Source organism: Musa acuminata, chromosome BXJ1-4 (genome assembly GCF_036884655.1).
Source record: "Musa acuminata AAA Group cultivar baxijiao chromosome BXJ1-4, Cavendish_Baxijiao_AAA, whole genome shotgun sequence".
Classification (NCBI taxonomy): Eukaryota; Viridiplantae; Streptophyta; class Magnoliopsida; order Zingiberales; family Musaceae; genus Musa; species Musa acuminata.
This window is the reverse complement of record NC_088330.1, coordinates 33,426,523-33,450,945: the sequence shown is the minus strand read 5'-3', so window position 1 is coordinate 33,450,945 and position 24,423 is coordinate 33,426,523. Positions and strand designations below refer to the sequence as shown.

Sequence of the window (24,423 nt, the reverse complement as noted above, 5' to 3'; positions counted from 1 at the left end):
TGAGATCTGACGGCCTGCATTAGAAGAAGAAGCGTTTGCTACTGTGTACTCGAGCCCTACGCATCGGAATGGAAGTTTATGCTGATAGTAGCAGGAAATCGTGCATCATCTCCGGTTCTTTTTTATTTATCGTTCCACTCGCTTTCTCTCGTAGTTTTGTAAGCACTTGTCAGAGGGAAATTTTATCTTTCGTTCTCAAAGCGCACTCCTTGTGATTTAATTGGTTTAGGTTCAGTTGCTAGAATCAAATGGGATCTCGGGCATCTTGTTTCTACTGCTTCATTCAAAACGCAATCTTCGTCGTGTCTTCCGCTTCAAGATGTGTTCTTTCTTGTTTTCCCGATCGTCCAAACTTCTCTTGTTGTTTGCTTTTGCGATTACTTCTTTTTTTATTTTGAAGTGTAGATTTGGGTTCATTTATAATTCTTCTTGGAATATCCGTAATCTCCTGGTATAGCAAAGATAGCAACCTTCTTCTTGTTCTTTTCGCCCTCATTAAGATTGTTGCTGTTGTTTGCTAAGCGTTTGTTGCAATGACTCGCCTAATAGATATCGACTTATGCGATGAACACGGAGATTATTGCTTCATTGATTTTCTAGCAATTTGAATTTCTTAAACAATAAGGGGACTTATCATATTGCTAAGAGGGTCATTTAGTATTCTGGCCGCCACCAGGATGGTGAAATATCATCTTTGATTATTTATACCAACCTTAGATTGGTTTTAGTGTTTGCTTCCTGTTTCTCAGTTGCGTCTGGCGAAGAATCATCACTTACAACTTCCCTCAGATGTCTTTTTAAGCTCTGGAAATGGCAGATGGCAAGCTAGCAACTCGAACTGTCTCATATGTCATACTCGATTTGGATGGCACACTTTTGAATACAGGTTCTTTCAACTTCTTTGTCTAATTGATCACACCAATCTTTTATGCATTTCCGACTAATGCATGTTTGTTATTTATTCCAAGTGTTATTGCATGTTTGTGTGTGTGTGTTATAATGTACCATTTATATAAGTGCACATTTGTAGGACAGCTTTGTTCTAGTGCTGAAAATATTGAAAGCGGCACTTACGTAAATGTACTTGTGTTGTTTTGTTTGTATTTTTCATAGTATATGCTTTACAGTTTATGTCTGTATTTGTGTTTGGTGACAGATGGCATCGTAAATGAAGTACTGAAAGTATTTCTGTTACAATATGGCAAGAAATGGGACAGCAAGAAAGCTCACAGAATAGTAGGAATGACACCCTTGGAGGCTGTATCTTTAGTTGTCAAAGATTATGAGCTCCCTTGCACAATAGAAGAATTTATATCTGCAATTACTCCAATGTTTTTGGACCATTAATCTTCATAACATGTTTTTCTTTTCGCTAATCTTTTTATTCAACTCTGCATTGTGTTTATCAGTAATCTTGACTTTAGGATGACATTCTGAATGGAATACATATGTTACGATAGGGGTTTCTTAAGTCTTGTGAGTCTTGTTGTTTATATGAAATTTCCTATAAGCCTCTTCCATCATGCACATTAGGTGAATATTTCATTGGACTTAAACTAAGGGACTGACAACAGTTTAGGTGACTCAGGGATATTCACATAAATAACAACTAAGGGACTTATGCACAAAACCAAAATCTTTGATGGGACTAATGTACGGAAAAATATTCCTTAAAATATCATGATATTCTGTAGTTAGATGTGTAGGGAGATTTAGTTATTCAACATAGCTTTTTGCCTGGACAAAACTTGATATATCCATATAGATAGATGATCACAATTGTTTGAGTTTACTTTAAATATTTTGACATGATAATTATAGTTCACAAGAACGGTATCAGGAATGAGATCAACTAAGGATGATACAATCGGGATAGTTGGACTCAACACAGGCTTGCATATTTTTGACATTATAGATCCTGGATATTAGTGTACGTGATTTTACTGATGCAGTTTAAGAATCTAAATCCTCGGTGCAAGTTTTTCTCCTCATGCATCATCATTAATTTTCATTTATATGATTTTTCCTGGAAAAGGTATAACTATGGCTAAATGTATGTATGCTTGTCATGTTCTTGGTAAGCACAAGGACTACTGTTCTATTATCAACCTGTTGCATTTGAAATAGATCATTTCATTTGGTTTGTGCAGATGGTGCAATATTAAAGCTCTGGCGGGTGCTACTCACCTGATTCAACATATGAGGAATCATGAGGTTCCAATGGCCTTGGCATCCAATTCTCCAAAATCCAACATCAAGGAAAAGATTTCTTTCCACCAAGGTATACATCTTGTTGCAGTCTAGATGTATATTCCTCCACTTATTGGTACTTTTGTTATCCTTTCTGCATACTTTTTGGTTGTTATTCTTATTTTTGAGCTTACCATCTTATTATTTATGTTACTTAGGATGGAAAGAATCATTTTCTGTTATTATTGGTGGTGATGAAGTAGCCATGGGAAAGCCTTCTCCAGAAATGTGAGACATTATGAAAGGATAGTATGGTTTATTAGCTACCGATTGTTTAATTCCAGGCAAATAATATTTCTGTTGTACTAACATTTTGCATTTTTCATGTAAAAGATTTGTTGAAGCTGCTAAAAGGATGAATGCTGATCCATCTAACTGTCTAGTACTTGAAGATTCGTTGTAAGTTTTGCAATTTTTTTTTAGTGAAATTGTTTGCTATCATTAATCTTCTTGAGCGTTCAACATTAATTTTTATTTGTTTGATGAATGTTGTGGAATAGGAAAAACTGAGATCTTGGATTGATATGATTAAATAAGGTAATGTACTTAATGATTTTTTTCCTTTGGTAATATGTTCTCTATATAAATTGACCTGACCGAAAACTTTAATATCCAATTAGATTATCTGAAATGAATTAACTGTTTAAAAAATCCCACTCTAGATAATTAATTTGGAACCACACCAAATCTAAAGAGATACTTAAAAACATTGTTAAACAGAATCCTGATGATTTTCAACACAATTTGCTTAAAATTCCAAGACTGGGAATTCTGAAAAGGACGTTGACAGAAATCATGATGGAATCCCAAGAGAAATAGCAAAAGTTATGCAAAGTTGAGATGATCCGAGACTAGTTGACTTCTAACCTAAGACCTAGTTGACTTCTAATTGTGCTTGTAAATTCAAATGCTTACAAAATAATATGAAGATGAAACTTTTCTATCGGCACCACTATTGTGCCATTATAGTTTTAACTTTTAAGCATGGATTGAAGAACACCTTTGATTTTGATGTTTTGTAGATCATATAGTAAAAAGGAAAGCTTAGGTTTGACTTGAAGATACTGCTAAATTGATCTTTTCAGAACAGTATCAAGGGGGTCCTCATGAACTTATCATATATGAATCTTTCAGAGGACTGTTGAATACTTAGTATATCTCCATGTTATTCAAACTTTAAATTGAAGAACATGTCCCGTGTTGCGATTTTGTAAGCCACAAAGAAAAAGGACTAATGGATTATTGATCTTTGAAGTAGAAAGCCAAGCAATCATGGTGTTTCTGTTTACAGAACTGTGGTCCATTGTCCATAGTTAGCCTGAACCAAATGGTTTATATATATATATATTTTTTTTTTCCTGAGGAAGAATTCAATTACATGAATTTCAAAGCAATTATTTCCTTTGTGATACTTCTTTGCATTTAATTTCATGCTTTATCTGTTTCTCAATTTGGAAAAAGTTTTGAAGTTTATGTTTTCTTCAACTGAACTAAATTTTGGCCGAATGCTAAGAATTTCTCTTGTTACCAGGCCCGGTGTTATGGCTGGCAAAGCAGCAGGAATGGTAGTGATCGCTGTGCCATCTATTCCAAAACAAGGTGGCCTTTACAGTTCAGCTGATGAGGTGATCAATTCTCTGCTTGATCTGCATCCTGAAAAGTGGGGCTTACCTCCTTTTGATGATTGTATGCTCTTGAAATTCTTAAGTAGATAGTTACTCCTTCCGTAATATTTTCTCCATCAATAAAGCTGATAATCAGTAATGAGTTTTAGGGATCGAAGATACTTTACCAATTGAGCCATGCTACTTTGGGGGACCTGTTATCAGGGGATTTGGACGAAGCTTAAAGATTCTAGGAATACCGACAGGTCTGTTGGAACTTGAAACTTCTTTCACACAAGTTCTGTGGGTTCTTGTCCAGGCTTTTCAATCTGTCTTAATCTGTATCATCCTTTATTGCTTAGGTAGTATATGAACCTTTTGTGTTATCATGTTGTGCTTTTAGGTAATATATAATAACCTGATGTCTTCTGCAAAATTTAGTGTGCTATTTAACAAATGTTCTTTGTGCTTAGTGATATGACCTAAATCACTCAGTTTTGTACAAAAATTGTTGGAATGCTTACAACATCTTTAACCTGACATTGCCTCGTAGGATTTTGCAGCTAAATCTTGTTACTTTTATCATCAAAGTCACAGTCATTGTGCTAAGTAAACACACGAAGCAATATCTTTGCTATATTGATACATAGAGGTTGCTCAGAGTGGTCTTTCTTTAAGGCTCCACTTGCACAAAGAACTCTCTTGTAACTTTAAAAATTAACTGCATCTGTACCAGCCGTGCCATAGTTTCCTTCTATTGCTATTGCTTTTGCTGAAGTGATACCTTGGTGGATACTATATTGATACTATACCTTGGTGGATACCTTAAATAGTTTCTCTGTCATATCTTCCTTCTGTTGGAGCTGCACTTGTGAACGTATCTTATTTGTATTCTTTAGTAACTCAGCACATAAATATCAGAATCCTCATCTTAGCAACACCGACTATTTGTTCGAGTCATTTCACACAGTGGATATCTTTTTAATTTTTCTCATGTTAAAAGTTTGGTCGTCCTTGGGAAAGATCAGCAAGATTAACAGATGAACTTATTAAATAGTCTTTCCCCAAAAGATACAATACAGAGTTTTCATTTCCCTTTGTGGATTCAAATGTCAGTATTGATATACGGTTTATTACTTTATTTTCTTGCAGCAAATTTATCGGCAGAGAACTTTTCTGCAATACTATCTGAGCACAATTCAGGTGTGTACTTTGGCTGGGCTGGATTGTCGACCCGGGGTATCTACAAAATGGTCATGAGCATTGGTTGGAATCCTTACTTTGACAACACCGAAAAGACTATAGTAAGTATAACCTAATCAGTGATCCTACACCATCTGTTTATTCTTAAACAAGCGTTACTGCCAACAGGAACCTTGGTTGCTTCACGACTTCGATGAGAACTTTTACGGAGAGGAGCTACGCCTTGCTGTGGTGGGCTATATTAGACCATAGGTAGTAGAAAGGAAAGAAGAAGAGAAAAGTGAAACATTCATAGAAATTCTGATTTCTTTATCATTTCACATCTTTTTTGCTTGAAACACAGGCCACCGTCACTCGAGAGCTTGATAGCGAGAATTCATGAGGACAGAAGAATCGTAGAGAAAGCCTTAGACCTTCCTATATATGTTGGTTATAAGGAATCACCATTCTTGAGAACTCCTTGCAACTGAGAGAACTGGCTATATTGGCACTCAGAAACAACTGGTGTTTACAAGATGATGGCTTACCAACTTTCTTGACCTAATTCATGAACTTTATGATTGATGTTTAAGCTAACTCTTGTTAGACATTATCTGGATTATGAATTTAGTTAACCATGGTCCATATTTGTCATTGCTTACATGTTATGAAACATTGTTAACAGGGGAATCGTCAGTGCTTATTTTAATAATTTGTTTTAAATTATATATTTTTTTATAAATGATATATAGTGAAGGCAAGATTAAGACATATGAGATAAAATGTCTTTATCAACTAAATTAATTGGTTGATGAGGTTTTATGTCCTCAACTTTTGATAAGTTAGTTTGGTACAATATCACCACCACCACCGTCGGACCAATGTTTAATGTGTAAATTTATGGTGTTAAATCAATTAAAATATTTATTTTTATAAAATTATTTTATTAATAATAACAATAAATAACATTTATTAATGTAATTATTCAAGGTGTTAGGGTTGTATATTATACAAATAATTTCTTAAATCAACGATAGGTTTGAAAAAAAAATAGATTTTGTTTTATCTTTCATTTATTATTTATTGTATGGAACAACATAGATTATACACCTATATGACCTTTTATTGAGTACATACCGATCATCATTTACCTATTCGGAAAAAAAAAAATCATATTGATCCGACAAATTATCGAAATCATATGGAGTGAGAGGCATCAAATTACACGATCCTTCCACATTTAGGGTTCGCAAGTCCTTCGACGCACTCCCCAACCCCTCTCAGTCATTTTCACAAACACTTTTATCCCCCCAACTTAGACACGACAAGGCCAGGTGTCGCAAGTAGGACGGGTCAAGGTCTTCTCCCCACGCCTAAAGCTTGTGAACTCACATAATCTATTGCATGCTTACCTGCAATGGCATCCCCCAATCCACATCCAACCCAATAAACAAAGATTGTGTGGGATCAAATCAAGACCGAAAGCAAGTCCAAAGTCACATACACGAAGCCGGTGGGCACACGCTATTGGTCATTTGGCTCCCATCAGGGGGAACAAGGAACCACCCACTATTGGGAGAAGCCATACATCACAAGCACACGTCCCCCACCTTTTTCCCTCTCTCTCTCTCTCTCTCTCTCTCTGTGTCTCTCTCTGTTGTTGGGGTGTCCTAATGCCAGTGCTCCAGCCATTAGGACAAGGAGCTGTGGACGTAGGACAAGGAGTCCCTACTCCGTTTTAGGTGGCCAAAGATCTATGACCATATCTTTATAAGGAGTCCGTACTACTTGGTAGTGTATAAGGTGTAGAATTAAAGTGTCAGATTCTAGAGGATTTTAGCTCAAGTGTAGAATGATAATTTAGGCTAATGGTATGTCACTTTGGGCATTAGAAGTCTCGTGGCAACACATCATGGCTTGCATGGAGTGGGTAACATGGCAACTATTCGCTTTGTCCTCATAAAGATGAGGCAAGTGCAGCTCACGCGTTGTCCTCACAGATTTCCAAGTTTGTTGTATAGCATGAGAAGTTGAGATTTGATCGATTAATTAATTCTACATGATAATTGAAAAAAGGGTTAAATAATCGAATAAGTTTATGATCATATCGTGTTAAAACATCATAACGTGAAACACCTCTTTGCAATGGATTAACTCGGAGTCGATACCACACCACTCGTCTTCCACAAAAGCTGCGAGCTTTCGAGGAACTACGAGTGTCTTTAAGCCCACAAACTAAAAAGGAAAAGAGTCGATCGGAGGGTCAAAATTACATGCTCCGCGTGGACCTTTTACGCGCTGGATCGAGATATTTTGGACCAACTTTAGTTAGGCATGCGATGTGTTGACTCCATGGTCAACCCTACGCTGAGGCAAACCATGCGTGCACAGTGTTCTACCGGTTTCAAGGGATATCCCTGAGGAGACTACATGGCATACTATACTCTTTATGGGGAGATCATTCCACGGAGATTCTAATCCGAAAGCTGCAATATATTTCGGGCAATTTGGTCCTCGGAGAGCCAGTAAATTATATGCAACCTCAACCGTGTGGTCAAAAGAGGAAGTGGGACAGTAGAGGATGGATGGATGGATAATTAGTGATGTAAGGACGTGACAGTGATCGGTCATCGGAGTCCGGTATAAATACTTGGGCAAACGCGCATGCTCGGATGTGCCACTAAGGAGGAGACAGCGGCTTGTAGCGATGGAGAGATACTTTGAGGCCGTGGCAGTGGCGGACGGATGGAGAAAGGGCCCTTGGACTGCTCAAGAGGATAAGCTCCTCATCGAGCATGTCAACCTCCATGGCGAAGGGAGATGGAACTCGGTCTCCGAGCTATCAGGTATGCATGCTTGACGTGCTGTGCCGACTGCTTCGACCGACCCACTGCTTGTTTATGCTGGTTTTGGGTTGCAGGGCTGAGGAGGAGCGGGAAGAGTTGCAGACTCCGGTGGGTCAACTACCTGAGGCCTGACCTCAAGAAAGGGAAGATAACCCCTGAGGAAGAGAACGTCATCCTCGAGCTGCATGCCTTGTGGGGAAACAGGTAATAGACTCGTAGCGATCCGACCCTTGGTGTCTTCGTCGTTGCTGAAGCTTGCGGCGATCGACGTGCAGATGGTCCACCATCGCTCGAAGCCTCCCGGGGAGGACCGACAACGAGATCAAGAACTACTGGCGGACACACTTCAAGAAGAGCACGCCCTCGAAGAACATCGAGAAGGCGAGGGCCCGGTTTCTGAGGCGGCGGCAGCAGCAGCAGCAGCACCAAGCTGTGCCACCGCCGCCGCCGCCGCCGCCGCAGCAGCAGCAGCAGGATGACATGAGGACGATCATGAACCAAGTAGCGCAGATTACACTGGCGCAGGACATGCAGCAGGAGATGGCGTACATGTACCCCTTACCCTACGCGCTCCAGCAACAGGGCGGCGCTGCTCATGGCTGCGTCGTGGATGGACCAGCGGCGGCGGCGGCGGAGGACGCCTCCTGGGGGAGCTTGTGGAACCTCGACGACGTGCAGCACGACGTAGAGCGCGTGTGCCGTGGCTGCCTTCAAGTTCAAGATCAAGCCCTCTCTTTCTACTGAGTAGTAGCATGTAGTGTTGTCGTCGTCGTCATGCAAAGTGAGTGGATTTCGGAGAAGCTTAGTCTGTCACGTCGGTGGAGAAGGATGAAGAAACCCACTTAAGCTTGCCTATGATCATTACATCTAAATCAATTGCCACTCCTTTCTCTCTTCTTTTGGCTTTGTGAGACAAATCTAAGTAAATATCAATCTCTTGATTTAGTTAGGTGTACTAATATTAAGAATATAAATAAGAAGATAGATATCTAATCCTAAATCATTAGAGCTTGAAATTTCATTCAATATATTTTTAAAAGTATTAACTAATTTAATTGATAAATTTTTTTTGATAATTTATCATAAAATTATAGACTCCAATCATATCTTAATCATTTATCTTTTATTGTTTTCTCTGTCTAATTCTCTTGTTTATAGTCTTGTCTTGGCAATCAATCTGACTTCATGACTCTGACATCTATCTTCACACAGAGACTATACTCTGTGCCACTAAAGACAAGTGTGACATCTTTGATTCATGTGGTTGAGTGTAAAGCACACTCCCCTTTCCACTGGACAGTTTTGTGATCTACCATAATAAATAATTCATGATCTTATTATTAAACTAGCTACATTCTTTTTTGTGATCTACCATAAGCATACTCTCTATTTCAAGGTGATTTGTTTTAGACCATTTTCTTACATCTAAAGCATATATCACCTAAAACATTGGCACAGTGATAAATTATTTATATTTAAAAATATTGATGTAGTGATGATGTATTGATTCACCTACCAAAAGTTGAGGTTTACACATTAAATATTAGCTTAGTTGCAATATAGTACAACCTATTATAAAAAATTAAATATTTTAAAACTTTATTATATATATATATATATAATATTGATAGTCCAGAATCAAATGCTGTCTTCATCACTTTTCTTTTACAAAAAATAGCAATTTTCTCACATAAATCTCACTTTAACCTTCAATTTTATTTTAAAAATACAAATATTAGTATGATAATTATTTTTTAATCATTCAACTAAAGATTTGTGGCATCTAGTCACAATCTTATTCATCTTTAAGCTATGTTTTACGCGAAAGAGGTGTAAAGTCAAGAGAGAGGAAAAGGGTTTTAAATATGTGAATTTTTTTTTAATTTTCTTATTAAAATATAAAATTTTAAATTAAAAATAAAAAAAATATATATATATTTTAAAAATTATTACCTAATACATCTATCAAAAACTATATGATGCTCCTCGAAGCATTGAAAAAGAGACTGATTAGTATTATTAATTTTCTATCTAAAAAAGAGACCAATAAGATAGATATATCTAAAATAGTTTAATAAATTATATGGAGCAGTTTCCTCCTTATAAATTTAAATATGTCCCTCTAAATAATTAAAAATCCACCATATATTATCTTTAAAAAAGTCAAGTTAATCACGGCATAGTTGCGTGGTTATCAAATCCTAGACAGCGTTATCCTTAAGTTGATGCCGAATCACGAGGTCTTATCCGAACCCGATTTGCCAAATCTAGCAGATAACAGCCGCAGCTGCCGCGTTCCAACGCGAACTCGCCACGCGTCCAACCAGCCTTCCTCAGTGGCCCGTCCATCACCCGGATCCAACGGCTACGATTCACTCCTATGTGGAAGGAAGCTTCGTGGCGTGGGCCCCATGAAGAGCCACCTTTAGGATCGAGGTAAACCGCGGGTAGATTAAGTCCGTATGTGCCCCACATGACCCGTCCATTCGGGGGGCTTCGTTTAGCTGTATCTGTCAAGCCGCACGACTCTAAAATCTTGCTTCTCATTGGCGAACTGTTGTGGGCCCACAATTTATGACCCCATGCAAGGTGCCCTATCGTGCACGGTAACAGCCGTGACAAAAGGATCGGTGCTCATCTGGTTCACGCGATCGGGTACGACACAATAATAGTAATCGTCAGGCTTTCCATACCGGAATTTGGTATTTGGTCATTTAAAGATAAAGATAAACCATCGCTTCTCTCGACGCGGGCTCGGGGTTCTTGCTCGATTCCAAAAGACTTCCATTTCCGTTCCCGCGATAAGGGAGATCTAGAGAGAGGAGCAGGAGGAGAAACCCTAACCCTAACGATCTGCTCGCATCCATCTTCCATGGCGCACGAGGAGCTCCCTATTCCCATCTTCTCGTCTCTCGAACCCGTCTTCGGCGAGGGCTCGCCGCTCGATGAGGCGCAGCTCCGATTCCAGACGCTCAAGGCCAAGTTCGTCGAGTTCTTCGGCCACGAGCCCGACGTCTACGCTCGAGCGCCAGGTGACGTTGTTGTTTGACCCAGATTTTGGTACCTTCTCAAGTGTGGTACCGATTCAGAACCGTAGGGGCGTTTGTGTTGGTTGGTTTGCAGGTAGGGTGAATCTGATCGGGGAGCACATAGATTACGAGGGGTACTCGGTGCTCCCGATGGCTATACGGCAGGACACCATCGTGGCCATTCGGAAGCGTGATGTGGGAGAATCGGCCAAGTTGCTACGGATTGGGAACGTGAACCCGAAGTATTCGATGTGCACTTACCCTGCTGATCCTGACCAGGTGTCCATTTTTTTCATTATATTTTTGTTGTTCTTTTCTTTTGGTAGTGGTTCTTATTGTGGAAAGAGAATAACGATATGTTTCTTCTTAATTTTGTTTCCGTTTCGTTTCTTCTCAGGAAATCGATTTGAAGAATCACAAATGGGGGCACTATTTTATCTGTGGGTGAGGAATTACTCCTTATATGATTGAGAAAATTTTCGTCATTTCTCTAGCTTGTATGCCTTTCTAGACTTTGATCTCACGGTCGTCTTCTCTAATTGTTTAATTTATCGATGAGTGGGACCCTGGGGTAACATTGTTAAGTGAATGAGATCTCTCGGTGTATATTATGACGATTGTTTTTATGCTGATGGAGAGGTATACTGTTTTTTTTTTGTGTGTTTGTGTATATTGGAAACATGATGCAGTCATTGCCAGTTTGAAGAAGGATCAGCTGCCACTCTTTCTAGAAGAAATAGGTATATGATTGAATAGTTAATAACAATAGTAGTACATGCTTGTTCCCTCTGGAAATTCTATGCGGGTGAGCAAGCTCAAGCTGACACTGTGCTGTATACTAAATGGTTTGTTTCATTGCTTGATGGTGAATTAACCTTTGTCCCTATAGAATTGTAGATCTGGCCATTGAAATTGTATGTAAATATGATTTTATATAAATATTTTAATTCCTACTTTTTAATATATTTTTAAAATTTTAAATATTTAAAGTGTGGATTGTTGTTCCTTTACCCATATTTTGAATTTGGACACTCTTATGTATTTGCATAACCCATATTAAATGCCATTATTAGTGTCACTTGATCCTCTAGACTGAAGTTAAAGCACCATAGGCGTCCACCTACAATCTAATCATTAACTGCTATTTTGTAATATTCATACCTATTGATCCGCTGTCAACTACAAAGTGATGATTTTAGTTACTGTAAGTTCAAGACTTGGTTAATGTCTTTACGTAATATCTGTTTGCAGGTACAAAGGGATTTATGAGTTTGCTAAGTCAAAAAAAGCAGATGTTGGTTTGCCTGTTGGCCTTGACGTAGTTGTTGATGGGACTGTGCCCACAGGTATCAAATCTCATCAATTCTCTTCTGAGTTTCCTTATTTGTCTACAATGTTTGTCTGTAACCTGAGGTTGTTAATTATCATTTTTTGTTACTTCCATTTAGGTTCTGGTCTATCAAGCTCTGCAGCACTTGTATGTTCATCAACAATTGCTATAATGGCCGCTCTTGATAAGAATTTCCCGAAGGTACTGTATTAAGTTGTTTCTTATATAATTAGAACAATTGGTGACTGCTGCTTTTCAACAATTCTCAATTAGCTGAGATTCTATTTCATCTCTTTCTTGTGTATAATCCATGGAAACTACCTTAGTGACACACATCATTACTATTACTGAAGCATGAATCCTATTTATTTTCTACTACTAGCACTAGTGAGATATTATTATACTTTTAATCATCAGATTGAAGTCTCAAATTGTTTACCATCTCTCATTTCTTGCAAATTCGTTTGACAACAAATTTATTGGGAAAAGAAAGTTGATGATTCAGTTTGATGAATATCCTAGCAACCACTTTATCTTGAAACCTTTAGATGCCTAGCGTCTCAAATCCAAAAATTATGAGAATATGAAATCTTTACCATGATTTCATGACCTATGGCAAGCCTTGGCTTTATGATAAAATTGTTCCTTTTGCTATTTAATGTGAGTAATGGAAATGATCTTTCTGCTTGTGGGTTTAAGAGTTTGTTCATTGACTCTTCCCAGATCCCACACTGATGGATGCCTTATGCAATGGACCATTCCTTATCATGAATTCATGACTTGGGCCGCATGGTTATTTATGGCAATCTATTTTGTGGTTTAGTTGTGCATACTCAAGTATGTAATATAGGTGTAAATAATCCATTTCTTTTTCCTTACTATCTCTTATGATTTGTACAGAGTGTCAATGTACTGTCAGTTATTGTTTGTTTTTCAAGAATGAACTCAAATGAAAAAGAATTAGCTGAAATGAAGAGGCATCCTTCAGCAGTTGCCTATGTAGGCTGGTTAAAGGAAAATGTGTTTTGATGTGTATTTGCTTCTTAATTAACAGAAATGCCAAGAAAGCATTATCCTGAAACTTGTATTTTAGGGAATATATAATGACCATTGAAGTGATTTAAGTAGAGGATTTAGTAAACTAATTGAGCCTTCAAAACTTGAATCAGTTTGCTTCATAGTGTTGTAATTGGTAGCGCATTTATTTTCTAAATAGTAAGATTGTATTGGAAGATTACCCATTTTCATAATCAGTTTGAGTAAAATTTACTTTATAGCGGAAGATTTAGCATGAGTAACTTCTGGCTTATTAGTTATTATTGCATTAATTTGTGGGTACAAGAATAATGGTTGGTACTGGTAGGACTATTGAGTATGCTTAAGATTCTGATAAACTCGCTACCTCGTTCTTGTTAACTTTTGACATAATTTTGCAGAAAGAAATTGCTCAACTTACATGTGAATGTGAGCGTTATATTGGGACACAATCTGGAGGCATGGATCAGGTAATATATTCATTTTTGTCTCAATATTTGGTTTTTCCCATATACATGATAGTTTTGTCTGAAGGAAAATATGTGTTATATAGCTAGATCATAAGTAATGCTTCCTAAAGCTCACAATGCTTCTTAAAGCTCACAAAGGTTGATACTCATTGAATTTTACAATCATACTTGTTCCCCATTGAAAAGGAACTCCATCAAAAGGGGTTGAGGATCAAGTATTAAACCCTGATTTGAAATTGGTTATCCAACACTCATTACTTAAGGTTTCAATGGCGCAAAGCCACTGCACTTGATAGTTTTGCTATATTTGACTATGATATACCAATACAAAGAGCCTAGAAAGTTACCCATCCAATAAGTATTATATGATTTATATCAATGATTTCATATTTAACACATATACAACAAGCAATTAGATGATCCTATTTCGTAGTCTATCTGTAAATTGTATACTAATCTACTCTGAAATAACATTCTCATGTTATATTTCTCCACTGTATACCTACTAGGATAAGTATGCTAATTTTCTGTTAGCTTTGTCTTTTATGATTTGGAAAGAGCGGGTCAATGTCATAAATTATTGGATACTGAACATACATAGGTACATGCGGTTGTAAAAATCTACCAAGCTGTGTACTTGTGATAGCAATTTGAATTGTTTCTATCTTGTGGTATACCCTGAAGTAGATCTAATGAATTTTATCCAGGTAGTACTTGTGATGACAATTTGAATGTTTTTCTATGTTATACCGAACCTTCAAGTAGGCCTAATGAGTCTAAATACTAGTTTTACACAAGAGTGGAAATTTTTTAGTTATCTCTGTTGGTTGTATTTATGTTTGTCGTTTTTGCATTTCACATTTGGAATCTGTTCCTTAACCTATTGTTCAGCTTCTTTATTAAATTTCACATGTGACAGGCAATCTCCATTATGGCAAAAACTGGATTTGCTGAGCTGATAGATTTTAATCCTATACGTGCGAGTGACGTGCAACTACCCTCTGGTGGAACCTTTGTAATCGCACATTCCCTTGCGGAATCTCAGAAAGCTGTGACAGCTGCAACAAACTATAATAATCGTGTCGTTGAATGCCGCTTGGCAGCTGTATGTTTTATTTGTTTGGCTTTTGTATCCTGTGATTTGCAACATCATATTCACATGTGCCATCACTTGCACCAAGTTTGTGGAATCTATTTATTTCTTAGACAATTAATCTACATGGTTTAGCATGACTTTCTGCGGACAAGATTTTGAAGTAGTTGGTCTGGTTGTAACCTTATGCCAATTAGTCACTCTAATAATTTTCAGCCCGTAGATTGAAAAAGAATTTTCTTGTAGATCATGGAAATTTTAAACTCCACTCTAAAAAATAAAAAAAATGATGGAAATGAGATGCCTGTATTTGCATTTGGCTTTTGTTCAAATCCTGTTTGAAATACATGATACTACTTAAACTAAAAAATATTCAAAAAATAATAAAACCGACTACAGATAATGTGAATGGGCATGATAGTTGTGTGTGGTGCTAATTTTGTGGTGCTAATTTCAACCTCGAGGTTTGTGTGTCTTACCACTAGAAAATCCATCGCTTACATTATTACAAGCATACTAGATTTTTCTACTTTAGTATTTGAAGTCACTTTGTACAGAAAATGCTCGTGTAAGTTAAGGTCAATGTAGCTAGGCAAGGCATTGATGACATACTTACTCTTACATATTTGACATATCTTCATAGTGATGCAGGTGTGGTATTGGACAATTTGGTGTTTGTGAACTGTCGTATTGCTTTGAATTAAATCTTATATGCATGAGAAAGTGTACTTCTAGGTGACACGATGCACAACCATTCACATGAGTTCCTATTTCCCATCATTTTGGTGTGGCATTTTTATTCTTCATCTCTTAAACTGATTTCGTTATCTCAAAACCTTTGTAGATTGTCCTTGCCATAAAGTTAGGGATGAGTTCAAATGATGCTGTCTCCAAAGTGAAAACACTGTCTGATGTTGAGGGGCTATGTGTATCATTTGCCAAAAACCATAGTTCTTCAGATCCTGTTCTTGCCATTAAGGTTTGATTTTTCTGTTTGCTTATAAGATTCGACATTCCTACTGTTTCGTTTATGTTTAGTCTTATGTTTTGACAAAATTTCACAGGACTAAAATTGATGTTCTTGAACTTTTGTAACTGTTATTTTTGTAGCTTGTGCACATACTGCATGAGGGACTACATATGACAGTCGGGTGGTTTATAAAGCCTATGTAATTACTCAAGAACTGGAAGTTTGTCTAATGGCTTTACGATTGTATTTGATGCAGCATCCACAATAATTTGCTTTACAATTTTTTCTTCTACATTATCTATGAAGAATCCATCAATTTAAATATGTGAAGATCATCACTTAGTGGCCCACAATTTTCAAACTGTCTCATCAAATTCTAGCCTTTCCAATGGCCCAGGTGTGCCATTCATTAGGTCAAAAGAGGGATTATGGAATAACTAATATTGTCCATACATCTGTTTGACTTAAGCTGCCTTTAGATTGCAAGGTCTTGTCTTTATATAACAGAGCTTATTTAACAAAGTTTATGTTACCTTAATGTGTGAATTAGTGTTTAATTTTGGCATTTTTAATTGCACTTTGTCGGTATGACCTAAGAGATTGAACTTAAAGCCCTGCTGCAGACTCTTTGTGAAGTTCCTACCCCGTGCTATTATGGTAGATGACATACTACAGTGGTATAATTTCAAACCCATATTAGGGCACTGTGTGCCCAGCACAGTGCCCGACTCTTTGAACTGCTACTCCGGCTGCTGTAGTGCAGTTATTTTATCATCATTGAACAGTAGTTTTGGTGAATGAAAAATTGCAAGTAACAGCTATCTGGTGTTACTCGAAAGTGCAGTTAGGCTGGTGCTCCATCAGATAATTAGTAAAAAAAATGGAGGTGGAAAAGAAGATAAGATTTAGATGGTTATTATACATTAAAACAAAAAACATTAAGTTAATATCTTATCTGATTCCGTGTTGTCTCCATTAAAAAAAAATGATCATGCTTTTCGATTCTCAAGTGCTATTGGTTTGACCTATATGTTTTCAGTTTATTAATGTATAATTTGTTTGTTCATGTTCTTTCCACCAAATAGGAACTCTTGATGGAGGAACCTTATACTACAGAAGACATTGAGAAGATTACAGGCGAGAGTCTTACATCCATCTTTGCAAACTCACCATCTTCATTGGATGTCCTAAGAGCAGCTAAACATTTCAAGCTGTTTCAGGTGGATTTGATATATGCCTTTTAGTAACTTGTAATTTGGTGTTTTAGTTTATTCAAGTGTGATAATTGCATAAAGATAAATTTAATTAGTTTCTAATGCAATTCCAGCAAGGAAATGAAAATTGAATACAATTTCAAAGCTATGTTTGAACAGAATTTTTCATCACAATATCCATGTCAACACAGCAGAACACTGTTTTTTTACCTTTGCCTAGAGAAATATCAAAGAACTGAAGAGACTATGAAAAGCGAAGTGAAAATAAAGGAATACATGAGGAAAAGATAAAAAAATTATTTTCATAAGCATATTATTTGAACCAAATTTTATTTTTGACACATTTTTGAAAAGTAATAATTGTATATTATATAGAAAATAATTAGAATAAATATACAATTTATACAAATAATTAAAATTTGATCTTCTTGATATCATACATTAAATATGGATCCCAATAAGTTGTATCCCATTGCTCTAAAGTCTAAACTGGGGCAATATACTGTTAGGAGCCGGTATCCTTGTGACTTTGTTACTCTAATAAAGTCAATGCAACATACGTCCAAAGTAATAGAATTTATTACCTTTTTAACTATATGTGTTAGTACTGATGGTAGATTGAAGATGTATATCTATTTAGTAACTTGACTACTGTTTTTTTCATCTTTGCTGTTTAATTGCAAAGAACTCTTCAACTTCATCGTTGAAGAATGTCACTCTAAGGTGTTAGGTTAGGTCTATGAAACAAGCATATGAAGTAAGATGAAATTTCTTGGTATCTGGTTAATATAGGAATATACTGTGCATTAGACATGATTCCTCATAGCTTCAAATTTATTGGATATTCAATTCTCTATTGTTGAAACATTTAAGCATAAGCGAACGTGTTTATTCTACTGGGCACTACTCTGCTTGCAAGGCGGTTCACATTTCTGCATGGTGAACTTCGATACTTCTGAGAGTAAAACTCATGCAACCTGGATAAAATACATGTCTCTTAGTGCACATACCAACTGGGAACGAAATGCAGTATAGGAAATCATTAGTATTACAACCTAATGCTTCTGATTGTGTGCTTCTGTCTGGTTTTTTTGGAAGTAATTCATCCTCTGAAGATTATTTTATGGGAATTCATTTCTATGTCTAGCCATTATTGCTGTGTTGGACAGTTTATTTTTTGCATTAAATATTTTTGCTCTTCAGTATCTTAATTTTACCTTCTTATATTGTTCTAGCGTGCATCACATGTTTACTGTGAAGCAAAGCGTGTCTATGCTTTCAGGGACACAGTCTTATCTAAGCTCAGGTGAATTCAACAACTCAATTGGTACTTAGGTTCTTATTTCTGCAGTCTGTTATTCCATTTTGTCTGCAGCTTTTGGTACAGTTTTAAAATCTATTTTTGGTTAAGTAGCGCTATGTTTTGTTTATTGATTTTTGTAATCTACTTACTATTCCTCATTAGGCCACTGGTAGATCCATAAGCTCACGAAATTTACCAGATTTGAGTTATATGCATGTGATGTTTTTTTTTTTACATAGAAATTTTTTTTTGCTACATTTGATTTGGATCATTATCTCATGATATGGCCACTTATGTTGCTGCTCTCTTATATATGCTTATAGTTTTGTGTTGTCTCCTTTGTACTAGTTTTTTCTTTACTCTCATTGTCTAGAAGTCATGTAATTTTTTCAGTGTGTACAGGCTGTTGTGTTAACATTTTTTACATGCTGACACGGTTATTGAACCAGTGAGCTTTAGTGTTTCAAGCATACAGTTAGACATAAATTTTGTTAATCATTACGTTCCCCCTTACATCATTTCATAAATAGTAGTATTGATATTATCTTTAACCTATCAGAACTGAACCTCTCATTAGCCCATCAAATTTTGTATCAATTGATCGCTTGTAGAGCTAACATTACTCCTTGGACCACAGTCTATTTTTCTTCTTTCTTTTTTGAAGTGGGGAACCTCATCTCCTTTCATCTACTATTGTTCCTTTACCTGAAAACCTCTTTTTAGTATTTTTCTCATTTTCTCCTCTGTTAGTGATGGACTTAGCAGTTTTTACACAAAATGGCATGATTAATGGAGGCAGTGACAATGAATTTCTGATTGGTTTTTTGAATTAAGCTGGTTCACTTAGTCCATGTAAAATTTGGTTCCGTTAGCTCTTTTTACTGGTTTGATGAGCAATCTAAAAACAGAATCAGAGTCTGGATTTTGGTTCTCGGTTTTTCCATTAGGACCTCGTCCCTTGGTTGGCTATAACTGTATTAAACACATGCATACTATATGTATTCAAAAGCTTATTGTGATATGTATATGAAAACAATCAGTGAGGACTCAGGTTATATATTCTGTATGAAAATAATAAGAAATGTCCCTGGTGGTTATGTGAGCTAGATACCTTTAGATTAGTGTCCATTTTAAGAGATTTTGAAATTATTTTTAAAATACAATATCTTAAGCTGTTTTTGTACATTATTTGAAGGTGTTTAGTTTTTTATAGTTCTATTAGATATGATTTATTTCCCATTTTAGTTACTTATCTTTCAATGTTGTTTTTTATAATTTCAATGTTACTTATCTTTCTGCTGATAACATGCAATTTTCTGGTTTGCAGTGACGAAGACAAACTTAAGAGGCTTGGTGAGCTTATGAATGAGAGCCACCATAGCTGCAGTGTACTATATGAGTGCAGGTAAGGGGTTCTTCTCCCTTTTACGTGCTTGCAGTGATTTACTACATCCATGTGTATTGAAATGAATTTTTTGATGCGGTTGAACTGTGATGCTCAAACTTAGAAGTTTGTTGTTGGATCAATTCTTTTGAAGATTGTTTGTTGTTAATTTATACCTTTATTGCTGTACCTGTTCATAGACTTACTGTTTCTCTATCAGCAAAAGAATTTTTTTCCTTGTGTTTTGTGAAAGCTATCCTGTGAAAGTACTGTTTGTCTTGCTGTCATTAGTGCATGCCTTTCTGTTACTCTTTAGATTATTATTTAGTAGTTTCACATTATTACATGAAAACATTCTTACATCATTCATTGTTTATTGGATAAAATTTCTCCCAATCAGTTGCCCGGAGTTGGAAGAGCTTGTAAATATTTGTCGAGACAATGGAGCACTTGGTGCAAGGCTTACAGGTGCTGGATGGGGTGGTTGTGCAGTTGCTTTAGTGAAAGAAAACATCGTCCCTCAATTCATTCTAAATTTGAAGGTCAGTAACATATGCACAAAAGTAAAATGCTGCATCTACTTAGTTATTATATGAAAATGGTGAACTTTTGCTCTAATTTTTCTAGACATTCTTCTAAGGCATCATGCCTGTCATATCTTTAAGGCCCACATGTTCCTCACGAAGTAAATGCTCCTGTTGTCACTAGCAACATAGTTTTGTTTGTGCATTGCTGTGAATAATGACTATGACTTGGTTAAAGGCATCATCCTTTGGACTTGTCATTCCAACGCTACATTATTTGCATGTTAGTCTTTCCAACAAGTATACGTTTGTTTACTCCTGATTACATCTCAACTTGCACTTGCTGGGGTTAAGTAGCAATCTTGCTGGAAACCTTTCTCTTTCGCTGATAGCTTATGGAACGCAAATGCTTGTTTAGCTCTCCCAAAGATGATCCGATTTGTATGTATGAGCATAGATTTTTTTATTATTATAAATTATTGGATAACTTTGGTGGGTGTTTTTGGCAGGAATCTTTCTATCAGTCAAGGATCAACAAAGGAATCATCAGCAAGAATGATCTGGGTCTATACGTGTTTGCATCGAGGCCATCTAGCGGTGCAGCAATTTTTAAGTTTTAGATTTCGTTGTATCCTTATTTGCCTAGTCATTTATGCTCCTGAAATAAGACACCTTATGCTCTCCAATCCATTTAATATAATAAGTCATGCTGTTGACCTGATAAGAATATTGATTTAGGACTGTCGGTATATAAAGAGAACTGTCTTAAATTGGAATGCTGGATGAATTCCCTAAGATTTGCATGATATTTTAGTGTTGGTCTATGTGCTTCATTTCCCTTTTCTGACGCTGATAAGAACATTTTTCTCTCATGCTTCAGTCTCCTGATCTTTATTGAGCTTCCGATTGGAGTCTGGAATTATCTTGGCTGCCAAATTTTCTTCGTTTTGATTCATCAATTAGAACCAATGGACCCACCATGCTGAATCTGTGACTACTCTGAAAACACACATAATATCATAATAAAACTGTGCACAAACTGCAAAAGACAACATCCTGATTCCAACATAACCCACCAGACCATCCAACTCAACAAGATCCTCAAATTGATTGAATGCGGAGGGAGCTGAAGTGATCCTTCTCAGGTAACTCCATCGCTCCCGAGACAGAAAACCTTGTGAACAAACATCATTGAAGGGATAGGCGCATTAAAGACGGATCGCCTCATTCAATGCACACTCTCCCTCTGCTCTCTCTCTCACACCCACAGCAGACTGCAGGGAAGAAGAGAGACAATGCAACAGAGAGATTCTGATGCCCGAAGCCGTCCGCTGCAAGTAAATACTGCTCCACTCCACTCCCCTCCCCTCCACTTCTCTTTGTCCGGAGTAGCCGCAATAACTCCGACCAATAGATCCCGTGAGACATCTCAGCTCCAACACTGTGGCGCGCGCAGAGATCTCCTCTCCTCTCCTGTGTCCTTCCCCGTGAGACGAGGAGAGCCCTCCCTCGATCACGAGTTTTACCTCCTCCTTTGAAATGCCTCCCCTCTCCGCAGCTCCTTCAAATCCCCCTATATTACGCTGCTGGCTCGGCAGCATGAAGTGTGGCAGCAACACCAATCCCCGCCCATGGCCGTCATTGCCTCCTTCCTGTTCTTGTTCCTTTGGTGCTCGGTTCCCCTCGATGCCCACGGCTTCCATACCTACATTGTCCAACTCCACCCGCATTCCATCCCCGCTAGTGCTTCGGCTACCGGTCTGCAGAATAAGCTCCATTGGCACCTGTCCTTCCTGGATAGAGCAACGTTCTTGGAAGGAGGAGGGGATGCTTCTTCTCGGCTCCTGTACTCGTACCACTCTGCCCTCGAAGGCTTCGCGGCACGGCTTACTGAAGATGAGGTGGTCGCGCTGCGAGCATTGCCCGGCGTCATCGCGGTTCGTCCCGACAGCCGGCTTGAGCTGCACACGACGTACTCTTACACTTTCTTGGGGTTGAACTTCGCGCCCGGTGGTGCCTGGTCGCGGTCCAGATTCGGGCAGGGGACCATCATCGGAGTGCTCGACACCGGAGTGTGGCCGGAGAGCCCCAGCTTCCGCGACGACAGGATGCCGCCGGTGCCAACCCGGTGGAGAGGCGTCTGCCAGGAGGGGGAGCACTTCAATTCCTCGAACTGCAACCGGAAGTTGATCGGTGCCCGGTTCTACGCCAAAGGACACAGGATCAACTACCCGGAGAAGTCGTCGTCGGTGTCGCTACTGGAGTACGTGTCGCCGCGGGACGCGCATGGGCATGGCACCCACACGTCGTCCACGGCGGCCGGCGCTGCAGTGCCGGGAGCAAGCGTGCTTGGCCTCGGCGCAGGCGAGGCTCGGGGGATGGCCCCGGGCGCCCACATCGCCGCCTACAAGGTGTGCTGGTTCAACGGGTGCTACAGCTCCGACATCCTCGCGGGGATGGACGACGCCATCAGGGACGGCGTCGACGTCCTCTCCCTCTCCCTCGGCGGCTTCCCGATCCCACTCTTCGAGGACAGCATCGCCATCGGAAGTTTCCGGGCGACCGAGAGGGGCGTCGTCGTGGTCTGCGCGGCCGGTAACAACGGGCCGGTGCCGAGCTCCGTCGCCAACGAGGCTCCCTGGATCACGACGGTCGGCGCGAGCACGCTGGACCGGCGGTTCCCGGCCTTCGTCCGTCTGGGCAACGGCCGCATCCTCTACGGCGAGTCCATGTTCCCGGGAAACCACTTTTCGAAAAATGGCGGGAAGGAGCTTGAGCTCATCTACGAGGCCGGTGGACAGAAGGGCGCCGAGTTCTGCCTCAAGGGATCCCTTTCCAAGGCACGAATCAGCGGGAAGATGGTGGTCTGCGACCGAGGAGTCAATGGGAGGGCAGAGAAGGGCGAAGCCGTGAAAGAAGCCGGCGGTGCCGCCATGGTGCTGGCCAACTCCGAGATAAACCAGCAGGAGGACTCCGTCGACGTCCACGTCCTGCCGGCCACCTTGATAGGCTACGCGCAGTCCACGATTCTGAAGAGCTACATGAACTCCACCTTTCGCCCGGTGGCTAAACTCGTCTACGGAGGGACGAGGATCCGGCGATCGAGGGCGCCGGCGGTCGCTCTGTTCTCGTCGCGAGGGCCAAGCCTGACGAACCCGTCCGTCCTCAAGCCGGACTTGATCGCCCCGGGGGTGAACATCATCGCGGCCTGGCCGAGCAACGTTGGCCCATCCGGGCTTCAGGAAGACCGGCGGAAGTCCAACTTCACGGTGCTGTCAGGGACCTCCATGGCATGCCCTCACGCCAGCGGCATCGCCGCCCTGGTCCGGTCGGCCCACCCATCCTGGAGCCCGGCTGCGATCCGGTCGGCCATGATGACCACCGCCGACGTCGTGGACCACCTCGGGAAGCCCATAATGGACGGGAAAGAACCAGCGGGGGTCTTCTCCGTGGGCGCCGGCCACGTCAATCCGGCGAGAGCCGTCGACCCGGGGCTGGTGTACGACGTCCAGCCGGAGGACTACATCGCCCACATCTGTTCTCTCGGCTACAACCAGGCCGAGATCTTCACCATCACTCACAGGAACATCAGCTGCGGCAAGCTGCTGAAGGGACAGAAACAATTCAACCTCAACTATCCTTCCATATCGGTGAGCTTCACGCAGGGAAGAACATCGACGACGATCCAAAGGAAGCTTACCAACGTCGGTCTTCCTGATTCCATCTACACGGTGCAGGTGACTGCACCACCAGGAGTAACAGTGACAGTGACACCAAAGATCTTAGCATTTGGAGGAATCAACGAGATCAAGAGCTACACAGTCGTGTTCGAATCGAAGAAGGGAGTGCAGGAGGAGGGCAGTGTTGCAGGGGGGCAACTGATGTGGGTGCACGGTGGCCGAAAGAAGTACAAGGTGAGAAGCCCAATCTCTGTAACATGGGGAGCATGACGACAGGGTAGCTTCTAACTTTGTAAGCATTGTTTCAGATACAATCTGAAAGGACTGCAGCAAATAGGATAACACTTCTTTATTACTGTATAAAGAAGAGACATGTCCTTGTATCAAGATCTATAGATGATCAAGAGCAGGCAGCAGATACAGTAGATTTTTCATCCAAATAACACAGCTTCTTCTAAGATTTTAACTGAACAACTACGTGTGGATCTTTGTGATCAAAGCAGCCGAAA

General features: G+C 39.3%; 4 protein-coding genes across 4 annotated transcripts; all 4 read left to right on the top strand.

Annotated features, from left to right (window-relative positions):
• The first annotated feature begins 68 nt into the window (after positions 1-68).
• Positions 69-5,679, top strand: LOC135672162 (bifunctional riboflavin kinase/FMN phosphatase-like). The gene is made up of 10 exons (XM_065180618.1): positions 69-74; positions 729-886; positions 2,151-2,281; positions 2,409-2,478; positions 2,584-2,649; positions 3,782-3,936; positions 4,025-4,120; positions 5,007-5,158; positions 5,226-5,305; positions 5,392-5,679. Exons 1-10 carry the CDS (start codon positions 69-71, stop codon positions 5,525-5,527), a joined length of 1,050 nt encoding a protein of 349 aa, XP_065036690.1. The 3' UTR covers positions 5,528-5,679.
• Positions 5,680-7,650: 1,971 nt separating this feature from the next.
• On the top strand, positions 7,651-8,812 carry LOC135581589 (MYB-like transcription factor EOBII). Its single transcript, XM_009391806.3, has 3 exons — positions 7,651-7,882; positions 7,957-8,086; positions 8,158-8,812. Exons 1-3 carry the CDS (start codon positions 7,744-7,746, stop codon positions 8,624-8,626), a joined length of 738 nt encoding a protein of 245 aa, XP_009390081.3. The 5' UTR covers positions 7,651-7,743; the 3' UTR covers positions 8,627-8,812.
• Positions 8,813-10,605: 1,793 nt separating this feature from the next.
• On the top strand, positions 10,606-21,058 carry LOC135655155 (galactokinase-like). The gene is made up of 13 exons (XM_065175712.1): positions 10,606-10,914; positions 11,006-11,190; positions 11,309-11,355; positions 12,163-12,257; positions 12,360-12,442; positions 13,678-13,746; positions 14,666-14,851; positions 15,684-15,818; positions 16,895-17,029; positions 18,259-18,329; positions 19,654-19,731; positions 20,111-20,252; positions 20,744-21,058. Exons 1-13 carry the CDS (start codon positions 10,755-10,757, stop codon positions 20,852-20,854), a joined length of 1,497 nt encoding a protein of 498 aa, XP_065031784.1. The 5' UTR covers positions 10,606-10,754; the 3' UTR covers positions 20,855-21,058.
• A 495-nt stretch (positions 21,059-21,553) lies between these two features.
• On the top strand, positions 21,554-24,324 carry LOC135655145 (subtilisin-like protease SBT1.2). Its single transcript, XM_065175707.1, has one exon. The coding sequence runs from the start codon at positions 21,866-21,868 to the stop codon at positions 24,182-24,184; it is 2,319 nt and encodes a 772-aa protein (XP_065031779.1). The 5' UTR covers positions 21,554-21,865; the 3' UTR covers positions 24,185-24,324.
• The last annotated feature ends 99 nt before the right edge of the window (positions 24,325-24,423 follow it).